Here is a 14,080-nt window from a genome sequence, read left to right as displayed (position 1 = left end):
AAAAAAATATTTGAACAATGATATTGAATTGATATCGAATTGAACAATAATATTTAATAAACAAACAACATAGTCATTAAAAAAGTTAATTAAAAAGGTAGCGCTCTGATACTGTATTAAATTTATATAAAAATATAAAGTCATGAAACTTTGCCCTCAGCCAAAACTATTTGCTCTGGAACAAATAATAGATTAATGGGACCAAAGATTGCCTGTTAGATATACCCAAAACGAATTATATCTCATGTTTAACCACTATAGAGACATCAGAGCCAGCTGCAAATTCCAGAAGTACTGGCCGAGGTAAGGCTGTTCTTGGCGGGGTACATGAGCGCTGAATGGCCGCTGACACCCTGGAGCTCACATCTCCGAAAACATCAAAGGAAATTTTCAAATAGGTGCTATCTTTATAAATAAATCGCATATTTGGAGTTTAAACAACTACATTCTAGGCTAAAAAAAACTCTTAAAACTACATTTAGTGACACAGCAACAGTATTATTTGTGAAATTATAGTGGGTTTGCTTGCTCGTCCGCCATGACACTCGTTTTGAGAGATGCTGCAAGCAATACTGTAAAACTCAAGTATACATTCCACATTTCAATTGTATCATTTGTTATGATGCAATGAAACATACTGATCATTTTTGGCCAAGTGGTCATACCAAGATTGCACTCATTATTCCCATCTAGCCTATAATTCAATAAATCACTATGTGGCAAGTATTAGCTATATTATTAGATGTTATTTTCTGTGTTATATTGAAAATGGCCATATTTAAGGAGTTGTCTTCTGCAACCAAGGGGGATATTGTAAAAATGGCTAAATCTGGTTAATCGTTTGGATATTGCTCATTTGCTGGATGTGAATATTCACAGTGTCCACAGAATTATTTAAGCACAGTGAGATAACTTGAAAATAAAAACAAACTGTTTTGCTTTTCGTAAAATAAAGAAAATAAACGCGTTCTGCCGTCTCTCTCAGTGTGAAGTTCATTCTGAAACGCGATAGAAAATAAACTGTAACTCAGCGAATACTTGCCACACATACATGAGACATATGTCTTTACAAAGCTTGAAGTCTCTATTTTTAAAGGTGCATAGCGCAGGTTTCTGAGTTTTTGCAGAACTATGCCCCCCCTGGCGACAAGCGAAACTGCAACCAGAGATGTGCACGCTCATGGATCACACGCACACGCACGCTTGCACGAGCTGTTCATAACCAAAAGAGCATCAGCCGCACAAATCTTTTGTTGACAGTCATAATGTCTTCAGAGGTAATAAAGTTATAAATCTGCAAGTCATTTTAAATATATGAAAGGAAAGGCATTTGAGTAAATTACACACTTATGTGTGAGGGGAAAACGGGGGTAGTAGAAAAGTTCGTTTTTTGTTTCCATCTATCTCCATGTATGTTGAACTGTTTTATGTGTTTACTGTATCCACTTATGAGTGTATTATTATGGAAACACGTTCATGAACAATATAAGTTATTACTTTGTAAAAGCTCAAAATAATAATCATACCATACACAGTTGGTCAACAAAGTACACTCAAATGTCTCACGGTAATAAACAACCAAATGGCACTATGACGTTACTGTAAAAGCCAAACAGGCTAATCCGCCGAATTCACAATCCCGGGAACAATTTACAATTTTTTACGAAAAAGAAAATATAGCCAATGCAACGGCGTTCTTCCTTGTTGGTCAAGGACATGAGCACCTTATGTTAGCAAAGTACACAAGGCTACCGGTAGGTCATACACAAAAACATAGGTAACTTTAACATCTTTTTTGGGATATGTTTTATGTTGTACTATTCTTCCGAAGACAATTCCTAGTTTATGAACCTGTTCACTGACAATGGTAGTAAAACCAAATCTGATTGTACATGTATCTAGCTTACGCTAAAGCATTACACATTTTACGCATCGTAATTTTTTGTCATAGATTTGCCGTATCAGACATTAGAGACTGGGCTCTTACCGTTTTATCAAGAAAAAAAGCCAACTGAGGATCCCGTTTGAGACCAAGAGCAGACCGAAGATCTCTCCATTGTTGAATGCCTTCCCGAGGTTGACTCTCGTCTTACTCCAACGCCTGTCTGACTCCAATTTGGACCTTTTGGTGGCACTGGACAAAATTTTTCTTTTCTTTACTTTACGTGGAGTTTGCGTTGGGGTTTGGAATGGACTACAAGCCGGTCTCTTTGAATCCATCTTCTACCTTTGACGCACGAGTTGTCTTCGCTGATGCGGAGAATGGCGGCGCCGGCGAATACACAAACCTGCGAGACATAGCCTGGTGAGCGTGAACGCGCATGTCGTCACGCCCAGTCTCAAATTCGAGCCCGAATCCCTCATATATATTTTACTGTACAGGATTATAGAGGCAATCTCAGTGCGCAGAGAAGGGCTCATTCAGCCTATCAGGCAGTTCTTTAAGGATATGTAGGATAGAAAAACAGGTATTTTTAACATGAAAAGTTGCGCAATGCACCTTTAAATGATGTAAATCGTATCAAAAACAAATATTCTCTGTTTAAGTAATCCGTATGAAAGCAACGAGAGCTACAGTTTTTCAAGCGTGTCCTCTAATGTGACCACACCCACGCGCCCACGAATGATTCACATGCAAATCGTCCACGTGTAGGACCGCGAACCTGTAAATGCCCTCATTACCTCTAAACAAAGAATCACACTTCCTCTGCTTTTCATCGAGATTGGAAGACACGCTGCGAGTTTACCTTGGATTTACCTCAGAAGAAGAACATGATTTGAAGATAAGAGATTTTTAATACCTTGACCAAGTTTAGTGTATTCTTCTTCCCAGTATAACATACTCCTCACATTTGGAGCAAAATGCAAAAATGGGCATTTCACATGCATTCCTGTGCTCAGAGATTTTCATTGATGTGAACAAGCACTTAAAATAGAATGGCTTTCCTTGTTGTGCTATCTTGTCTACTGATAGCTCCTTCAGCTTTGTTGTTGGCTTTTCCAAGATTGAAGCTTTGAATGAGGCAATTTTACTATTTGGCTTTGTGCATGACTAATGAGGAAGGAGCTTGCAGGCACATGACACTGACATGCAGCGAGTTAAAATGCATACAGAGATTCAGAGAAGGAAAAGGAAAACACACATTCACACCATTGAGAGATAATAATGGCATGGCCAAGTACATGAAAGGCTTTGTTAACAGATGACACTGCTTGGAAAAGGAGGCAGACTAAGACAGTCAAAGAAAGAGAGAATGGAAAGACATGATGATGCCATGATAGCAGAGAGACGGGTGAACCAACTCTTGTAATAATTGCATGTGACAACTGTAAAGGAGAGAATATGTCATTTGCTTGGATGTGTCTGAGCTGTTTTGACTTATGTAGTTCATTGTGTGTGTAATAAACATGTATATGTGTTCATGAGAGCATGCTTGTTTTTGTGTTAGTGGTTGGCAAATAAACATTAAAAAATGTTTATTGCTGATATATAACGTATCTTTTTATAAAACCTGAGACTACAAGTGCAAAAATCTATTGCATTTTTTTTAAATACATATTGTATTTTTAACAATTGTATTTCTTAAAGGTGCCCTAGAATGTTTTTTTTTTTATTATTTTATAATGTTTCCTGGGTTACCCTTATAATGTTAGTATGTTTTTTAGATAAAAAATAATCATAATTTAGAAATAAATGGCATTTTTCCTAGCCTGCTTTTAGCCTCTGATTTGAACACTCTGTTTGAAGGGGCGTGTCTGCTGTGGGATTCAGTGTAACCGCGGCCACTGCTGTGATTGGCTGACATGCTTGCATATGAAATAGCAACGCATTACATGTGAAACTCTCTCCCGAATACTTTTACTACTGCTATTATACGTTTTTACTATAACAGCTATCGAGATTAACGAATCGTGAGATGTTTTTAAAGTATTTAGATCTATTCCCATCACATAAAATGTTGCCGTGATGAGCATTGAGCAGATGACAGTGTGTTGATCGCGAGAATGAAGATCTAATCATTGCAAAGCAGTTTCTGCACTCTCTCTAAGGCTTTCACCAATGCAAACACGATGATGTAAATACAGTAAGAGCTTCGTTGTGCAGTAACGTGTGTCATTGATTTCATAACGAGTTTGGCAAGTGTCCAGATAAACTCGCGCTGTGTGGAAAGATTGTTCTTTGATCGCTTTCTGTATATAATTTGTTCACAAATTAAATACGATTATTTTCATCCTACTAAAAGAAACGATGTGAAGCTGATATTTTAGTCACTGGCTTGACTTACTGATGCATAAACAGTATTGAACGATTTTGAGAGAAAGATTACCTGTCTGAACTTGAACAATTACACATCAGAAAGTGTTGCTTGGTAGCTCGATCCGAGGCCAGCTCTGTATTGGCCCAAGTTGAGGAAACACTCGGTGAAATGTTTGGAAATTTCCAGAGAAAATAAAATTAACCCATTGTTTCTTCAGAGGCCCAGATGAAGGAACTAAAAAATACTTTTGTGTTCATGTGTACATCCACACTGAGCAACTGCCATGCTTCGGCTGCGCAGTTCCGCCTGGCATTGAGGGCTGGCATTATGCAAATATTTGGAGGCGTACATATTAATGATCCCGACTATTGCGTCACAGTCGGTATTGTGTGGAGAACCGACCGTTTTTCAGGGGTGTTTTTCATAAACGTGAATTAAATGAGAACGCGAAAACAGTCCAGTTTGAGATTCACTTTATGTCATGTCCATGCACTGAACTCTTGTTATTTGACTATACCAAGGTAAATTCAATTTTGAACTATAGGTCACCTTTAACAAATGTATTTTTACATTTTTTATATATTTACTGTATATATATATATTCAGTACACACACACACACTGAAATACTAAGCATGATATTATAAAGACAACATTTGAATATATAATTATATATTTTTATATACATTTATACACACACACACAATATGTATATATACACACACCATGCAGCATGATATTCTAAAGAGATTATATACACACATACATAAATAAATAAATATATATATATATATATATTAAATGTTGTCTTTATAATATCTTTAAAATATCATGTGATTGTGAGGTGTGTATATACTGTGTGCGCATAAATCATTATATTCAAATGTTGTCTTTATAATATTACACTTACTATTTGTCTCACACAGTAAAAAGGGTGTGATAAAATATAGTGACTATGTATTGTAGTGAGCTATGTATTTATGTATTTTAGTTTAGATAAGTTTATTTTAAGAATTATACAAAGTAAATGAGGACAAATTTATTTCAGAACATTTTAGCATTTGGATTGTCTCTGTTTTGCTGTAAATGGCATCATGGACACTCAATAACCTTCTCATGCTAAAATAAAATCACTCACATTCTGTTCTCAGCACTACATGGTATGAGTGATTAATGGTTTGCTTATGCCATTTTGCAATGATGGATTGGAGCTGTAACTCAGCATCAGGTTAACCAGCACCTTTTCTGACAGATGTTATGCACAGAAATCTTACATTACGAGAAGATATAGAGCTTGAGTCGTCCCTGAAATCCCAGTGGGGAATTTTTTGGAGGTGAATTGACCTCACCAGGGACACCTCAGGGTGTGGCTCCAGTTATTGTGTGCTTGTGAGTTATATATGTGGCTGAGTCTCTGTTTTTGTGCTGACACCGGCAACTGGGCGTTAACGTGCATGTGCATGTACACTACAGTATGTTCCTCGAGAAGCGTGCTGAGCTGTAAAATGGCTCCTCGGTCATGCAGTCACCCAGTCCAGCATAAGGAGATTATCTGAAGAGGTGCTTTAAGAAAACCGCAGGAAAGAAAGATGCATGGTGTGGGGTAAAAGAGATGAGACAGGGTGGGAATAGATGAGCGAAAGCTTTTTGGTAGAGCTGCTGACATCATTGTGCCCTGTGGGGAAACCCTGTCTTCCTTCCAGAAATGTGTCTCTTTCTTCAACTTATGGTGATGAGACAGAAAAGGGGTGATGGGATTCTCACCAATGTTAATTTAACTGAAGCAATTACTAAAAATATTTGTAAAATGTCAGCTATTGTGTCCTTGACATAGTGCTTTGTCTCTTCATCATCTAGGTTAGAAGTTGTGTTAAAGATGCCATATCATATTTTGACAAACCCTCTTTGCTTTCCTGTGCCTGTGTGTTTCTACCGAAACACATTTTTCAAAGTAATTTTTGAAGCACTTTATTAAATATTACATTTCCTGGAAAAGAAAGACTTATAGAAATTTTAAATGTGTCTATCTGCTACAAATACAAATTTTTTAAGTGCTATAAATTAATAATAAATTAAAATAATGTTTTATAAGATAATTTAATTATGTATTCTGGCTTTGGTACAATAATAACATAACTGGCAATTATTTTGATATAATATATTATAATATTTATAAAATCATATAAATAATATAAAACAATATTAAATATATTATATTAAATGTTGTCTTTATAATATCATGCTAACTCACACAGTAAAAATACATCTTAAAACATAAAGATGGCTATGTATGAAAGAAGTCCTTCGACAGGGGATCATCATTAGTGGGTCCTTCACATCAAACAGATTTGGAAAAAAATTGGGAAACAATTGTAAAGGCCACAAATTGCCACCACACATTGGACTAAACGTCACATACCTCTAATTTTCATGTTTTTAGGGAGAGTGTGTAATTGAAATTCAGCTACTCTTCATCAAGCTCTTACTGAAGAACATCTGGTTTAGAGCATCATGGGAAATGCAGTCAGAGAAGCGGCCCCACTCCAGGTCAGCACTTACACCTCCTAGTCACAAGGGGGCTCAGTCTCATTACAAATGATGGAGCAGGTCTCCAGCAGTGGCTTTTAGGGGGAGGCGAGACCTGAGGGGAGATTTTCATTTTTCATGTCGGAACTTTTACTTCACTGTTTTTCAAAGTGAGGTCATCATGATATTCTCATCTCACTCATTGCCTTTGAGTGTCCAATGACAGCTATCTGTTTTACTGATGCACTACTGTTTTGTGAGTGCCAGAGCCCTCCAGTTTCAGTCTGGCCTCCAGCCCGAACGCACACTATTGTTATTTCTCATTAGAAAACTTGCTGCTCTGCTGAGAATCTTTGGTTAACAGTGCTTATTCAAACTCAATTATTCCTTCAGTGACTTTCTAGAGCTCCCATAAGAAGTGAAGGAGAGAGCTGCTCATTTAGCTTGGTGTGTTCATTGTGTCGTGTTTAATAGTGACCGTAGCGCTGCTCTCCTGTAATCTCTTCTCCTCAGAACCAGATTCTTACTTGGCATAGATGTGTTACTGTTTCCTTGACAACTGCATTTAAGTGCAGTGTGTTTGAACCGACTGAACGAGTGGATATGAGATTGGTAATTAGTTCTCGGTTGAAGATTAAAGACTTCCAGACAGGGAACAAGAAGTGGAACCTTCCTTACAGGTCATTCAACATGTGTGAAAACATGTCATAAAGAGCAATTATATTTCTCAGAGGTTTCTCTTTCATAACACCACTGTATTGTACCGGTGATAGTGTAGAGCTATTTGTGAAGTTTTCAAATATTTTTTTTTTTTTTTTAAACATCACACTTTCTAGTTGATAAATTAGCAGACATGTTGTTTATGTCTCACTTCGTTTTTTCCTAAAATATTTGAGGAGACGAATTAAATGGTTGTTAACAGTGAATGTGTAATTTTTTTATTTAGATTATTGCATATTTAATTGGATATTGGATATATCTAGTCCTAGTCATTTAGTCTTAAAAAACTAACAAAAAAATATATATATAATTTAATCGCGCTGTTAATTTTTCATACAGGCCTAAATTCACTTAAAGCATTTAAAACAATTGATTTATTTAAAAAAAAAAATGTTGACAAAAAAGTAAAGATTTTATGAAAATAATTATTAGCTTATTGGTATCAACCAAAATTTTAGATTGGCGCCTAAATGTAATGTAGTTTGCATAGCTCAGATAACTTGGTTTTGGGAGAATTAGATAAGAAATATTTGCTCTTTTTGACATATGTAATATTTCTGTTCTGTTTCTCAGAGAATTGTTCACAGTTTTACACAGTCAATTGTGGGAAAGCCTGTGTTTATATTCAGTGGCTTTGATATTCAAGTGTGGCATTTATAAATTAGGTCCCATAGACACATATGCAAATGTGCTTCTGTTGATCAGAGGTGGTTCTTTATTTGTGGTCTGAGAGCTTAATAATTCAGAGATTGATCTTAGCTGGTACAAGGATTGCTCTTTTCTAGATCTGGATCTTCACCTTTAACTGCATCTGTTGCAGTTGTGCTGGGATACCCCTGTCTCCACCGGAATTACGTTGGCTTTTTTCCATTGATCTGGTTCTATGTGCTTGTTCTTGTACCGCCATGATTCGAGTCTTTGTGCTTTCCTTTAGTCCTGCCATTATGTCCTCCCACATGTGGGACTCTCCAGTCAGTGTCAGCCGCCTGTGATACCCAGTGCTTGTGTTGTCCCATTGGGTGTTTTGTCTTGCCATTACACTTCCTGTTCTTCTTCCTCCTCATCTAGTGTCTTCCAATAGCTCGTCTCTTAGCCTAATCATGTCTCCCACGGTCCCAGCAGATGTCTGTCACTCTTCTTCCTCTCACTAACCAAACACACTGTTCTCAGATCAGTTTAGCTTTTCAGCGTGAGTCTCGACAAGAGGATCTTCTGTTTTCCCGTAAACATCCAGACTGTCCCTATTAAAGGGTTAGTTCACCCAAAAATTAACAAACTCTGTCAGTAATTACTCTCCCTCATGTTGTTCCAACCCCGTAATACTTTCGTTCATCTTCGGGACACAAATTAAGATATGTTTTATTAAATCTGAGAGCTGGATCACTCCTCCATAGGCTTCTTAAGGGATCGAAACTGGCCGGCCCAAAAGTTATGAAAGACATCGTTAAAATAGTCCGAGTGACTACAGTGGCTCAATCTTAAGTTTATCAAGCGACGAGAATAATTTTTGTGCGCAAATAAACAAACAACAATAACGACTTTATTCAACTATTCATTTCCTTCTCTGTACGTCACACGCATCACACACATGACCAGCGTCGGCCAATAGTGAGCCTGCGTGTGACGTGCAACACAGAAGCTTTGTGCAGTATCACTATGTGAAATCTCACGGCCCACAGAGAAGGAAATGAATAGTTGAATAAAGTCGTTATTGTTGTTTGTTTATTTGCGCACAAAAAGTATTCTCGTCGCCTGATAAACTTAAGATTGAGCCACTGTAGTCACTCGGACTATTTTAACGATGTCTTTCATAACTTTTGGGCCGTCCAGTTTCGATCCCTTAAGAAGCCTATGGAGGAGTGATCCAGCTCTCAGATTTAATCAAAAATATCTTAATTTGTGTTCTGAAGATGAACGAAAGTCTTTTGGGGTTGGAACAACAGAGTAATTACTGACAGGATTTTCCTTTTTGGGTGAACTAACCCTTTAATTTTAAAATGCAAAACACCACACAAACTGTGAAATCCCAGTAGCTCTATGTCTGTTGGGTGAAATCTTGTGGTTTGAGATATGACGATAAGAAAAAAACAAAAACAAGAAAAGGTAGAAATGACAAACACACACAAATAGAGATGAAGGATGTATGTTTTGCAGAGCGAGGTCTACTTCAATATACATTCACATCTTCTCTGTGCCTTGAGACATGGTTTGGTTTCTTAAAAACTTTTCTTGGTAAGGCTTTTGGTAGGACCATTTTTCTGTCACTTTTACTCAAAGCCTTTGAGCTGTGTTGTGAGCTGAACAGTGGCTGTATGTCTAACCCAGAAACAGAAGAACATGATGCTAATCCCTTTCTCTTTATTGCAGCCTCTGTTTTTGTTTTGCGTCAAGTTGCATTGTTATTGGCTTATATTTCAGCGCAAGTGTAATTCTTGCTATAGAACTAGCCCCTAATATCATCACTATGAGGTTTTTATGAAAGCGATTTAGTGTTAATTGACTTGGCTTAAGGCTTGATTTGTCTCGGACCCATATATCACACCCTTGAATACATAGTAAATTCTTGGACCGCTTAATGTGCTTAACACCTTCTGAATGTTAGGGTGCACATTTTCTTTCCCCCTTTATGTCCTATTATGTAGGACAGTGGAGATTTGGCCAGGAAAACAGAGGGAGCGAGAGGGGGAATGGCTTCAGGACATGACCCAGGTCAGATTTAGAGTGTTATCACTCTTTCGTTCCACAGACTATTATTGTGGTGATATCCATTTCAGATTTACCTGCCCCTAAATGTCACATGAAAACAAAACAAACAGGTCATTTTATATGAGCAGTTTCCATTTATATAAACTGCCCTTTACATATATAAACTGCTCTTTATAAACTGCCCCTGCATAAAACTGCCCTTTTTTGCTGTTTTTTTATTTTTATTATTTTTACAGAGATACGTAATTGGCTTTTATTTTGTTATTGTCTCACATCCAAAGCAAGGTAAAATAAATGCAAAAATATTGGAATAAATAAATAATGATGTGATGTCATATAAAATATGATTTCCAGTGCACACAGACAATTTCTTTATTTGTGAAAATACTATTATGATTACAGAATCAAGTTGATATCTGAAGTATAAACCTTTTTTATTTTACAGATGTATTTATTTCAATTAGAATGTTTATGTCATATTGAATTTTACTATCTTGTCACATTATTTACTATCTTTAAATAAAATATTGTGATATCACATATCGACTATATCTGTCGACCACCCTGCTCCCTGATATCGGCATCAGCAAAAAAAAAAAAAGAAAACATAGATAGATATAGATAGATAGATAGATAGATAGATAGATAGATAGATAGATAGATAGATAGATAGATAGATAGATAGATAGATAGATAGATAGATAGATAGATAGATAGATAGATAGATAGATAGATTGATAGATAGATTGATAGATAGATAGATAGATAGATTGATAGATAGATAGATAGATAGATAGATAGATAGATAGAAAAGAAAGAAAACATAGATAGATAGATAGATAGATAGATAGATAGATAGATAGATAGATAGATAGATAGACAGATAGATAGACAGATAGATAGACAGATAGACAGACAGACTGTGGCTGTCAATAGAATAAGATGATTATGGTTATTATCTGGATATCTGACCTTATGAGAACTGATTAAAATCATAAGATCAAATTATCTGAAGTTAATATTTGGTCTTAAAAACCATTAAAAGTGATGTTTCATTTGAAAAACCCTGATTAGACCAGTTGAATATTTTGGTTATTATATTAAGCCCTAAACACTGTCAGGTTAAGATGTATAGCTCTCAGCTAAACACCAATGCCTGAAATGCTAGTCACATGTCTTTTTTCATTGGCTCATCTCCTCTTATTTAACTAATGTAAAAAGCTGCATGACAAAGATGGTTGTCAACCTGCAAACAATCGGCCCGGGTATAGTAGCTCTTCCATATGAATGTTTTGATGAAGCCATTACGAGGTTTGGATGCCCATGACAGGCGGGCGGGTGTCCACCATATTTTGAACCCTTTCTGTCTACATAGCCCCCTTGACACAGAGATTCCGGAAAATACACTGATAAGGTGTCCCGGGATCGTTTGATTTTGGTTCATTCACACTGCCAGTGATTTTCTGGAATCTCTGCATGCGTTCTCACACATCCTGTAAGGATACCGTAAAGACACGTGACTCCAGGATGTGACGTGTAATGTCTCCGCGGCATCTTAAAGGGGTCATATAATGCCATTTTTGTACAAGCTAATATGATTCTTTAGGGTCTAAATTAAAAGTTTGTAATATACTTTAATTAAAAATTCTCATTAGTATTGTAAGAAAACACTTATTTTACCTGGTCAAAAACAGCTCTGTTTTCAGCACGCCGTTTCAGTGCATATGACTTTAAATGATAATGAGCTTTACTCACCCCGCCTCTCTGTTCTGCGCATACACCGTTTGTAACACAATAACACAATAACCACGCGTTGTTCATTATAAACGTGGGATTATGAATTATATTGAGAACGTTGTACATAGAAAACATGCTGTAATGTACCCTGAGTGTAAACCGACGCATTCATCGTGAAGCGTGCAAGCGATTTGCAAAGATTAATATAAATATTAATATAAAGATTAATAAAACGTTACACTCACTTTAGTTCTTCTGAAGGTTCAGCAGGAAGACGAATAGGTTCCGATCCTTTATTCGGGTGCAGCTTCTCAGCAAAACCAGCTTTATACTTTATCCTCGTTTATAAAGCAGTCCACTGAGAAATGATTCGGCAAACATGAGAGCATTGACGTTGCTCGTGGGGAATATTCCCTTCGAAAACAAACTCAGCCACTGCGTCTTCAGCGGTTCGGATGTAGGAACATTAAAATGACTGCTGTGTTCGTTATTGCACCCAAGAACAGAACACCACAATCGCTTATACGCCATTCTGCTCATAGACAGTGCTCCAGCGAATCAACAATGACCGCGCCGATCCGCGCAGACTATGATTGACAGGACGAGCGAGGGCGGGTCTGTGTTGAATCACTGCTGTCAATCAACAATCGCGGGAGGGGCGTCCGTTTTATTGACGTCACAAAAACGAACGGCTCAATTTGAGACGGGGGAAAACATATAAGGAGATTAAAACAAAAACACTGGATGGATTTTTATCATTATATGATGGTTGTGTACAGGCACTGCCAACACACATTTTAGTACAATCAACTTGTAAAAGTGCATGTACCATTATATGACCCCTTTAAGTTTACTTATGATCTGCTATTTTTCTCTCGAGAAACCACGTTCGTGCATTTTTTTTCTGATTCGATCATAAACTAGCGCATCGCGTACCGCTCCACTAAGCTGGCGAACGATCTCAGCTTCAGCGTCATCACTATGACACACCCCCTACGGCATGGGTCCTGCTTTTTGTTCACGCGTTCTAGGGTAATGCCTAGGTAATGTTACCAGGTAATGTTACCAGGTCCCCATTCCGGGATCGATTCCGGGATCAATCCTGGGACGTGTTTGCGTTCACACAGAAGGCACTCCAGCAATTTTATGGGCTCAACGCTCTGTGTGAAAGGGGCACATGTAACCTGACATGCGATGCCTGTAAACGCTCTATCCAAACCGTCTGCTTGTGTCCCTCCCATCCTCATTCTGTTGCCTCTCCCCTGTTCCTTTCTCCGTTTCCTTTTCTGTTTGCACTGTTTAGCATCCTTTTTTCTTGCTACACTCCCCCCCCCCTCCTCTTACACTCAGTCTCTCTCTTTCGTTTTCATGTGGGTCTCTGTCCGGAGAGTTGTGTTGTACCGCTGTCTGCTAAGCAGAGCCGGCATCGAAGACTTTAATTTATTCTCTAGCTTACTGTCATCCATCAGGGATTTAGAGACAGAGGGAGACTTGTGTTCTCTCTCTCTCTCTTTTTCCACCCTCCCCTTCACTCCTCGCTGCGGGGGGCTCGCAGATCCAAACCAGGTTCTGATATGATTCTTGCGAGATGAACCTCACCTCTCCGAAGATCCAACGAAACAATGGGATCTACTTTAGCACATACATGTATCAGGTAGGTGAAGGGCTGTGACCCATCCTGCCATTGGCTGGCTGTTTAAACATGTACATCTGCGTCAGCTGTTCAAGGTGTTTCTTGTTAGAGCCTTTGCCTACATGGGAATTCTTGTGCAGAGTCATTCTGGAAGTAAATCGCAGAAGGGAACACAGACTAAGTGGCTGTTTGACTTGCTTACATTGCAGGGTTGACAGTGCATTAATTAACTCAAAGCAGAGAAACAGGCCACTCTCAGTGGCGTATTTAAACTTTAGTGTGTGTATGGAAGCGTAGTTACGTGTGTTGCTTATTTCAAGTGTTTTGTGTCGAGGTATTTGTTATGTTTGTATTGTTTCCCAGTAAAGATCATCCTTAAATGATATAAATTTTCATGAGAAGTTAATAAGACTTGTATTCAGAGAATATATCTTGAATGTATTCGTTTTTTTTATACCCAGTTGTTTTAAGCATAACCTAACTAAATTATTTAAGATTAG

General features: G+C 37.6%; 1 protein-coding gene across 14 annotated transcripts in view; it reads left to right on the top strand.

Moving 5' to 3' along the window:
• The window catches only part of ppfia4 (PTPRF interacting protein alpha 4), a 120,796-nt gene that overhangs the window by 32,874 nt on the left and 73,842 nt on the right, over window positions 1–14,080 (top strand). Inside the window, exon 1 of one of the 14 annotated variants that reach the window (XM_056269810.1) lies at window positions 13,521–13,601. The exons of the other annotated variants lie outside the window; for them this stretch is intronic. Coding sequence (XP_056125785.1) covers window positions 13,536–13,601 — 66 coding nt within the window. The 5' untranslated portion in view covers window positions 13,521–13,535. Of the gene's footprint in view, window positions 1–13,520; window positions 13,602–14,080 lie in introns of those variants that run through there. 14 annotated transcript variants of the gene reach the window in all.

This window comes from Rhinichthys klamathensis, unplaced genomic scaffold (genome assembly GCF_029890125.1).
Source record: "Rhinichthys klamathensis goyatoka isolate OS25496 unplaced genomic scaffold, OSU_Roscu_1.1 h1tg000291l_1, whole genome shotgun sequence".
NCBI classification, from domain to species: domain Eukaryota; kingdom Metazoa; phylum Chordata; class Actinopteri; order Cypriniformes; family Leuciscidae; genus Rhinichthys; species Rhinichthys klamathensis.
This window is presented reverse-complemented; position numbering and strand designations above follow the sequence as displayed.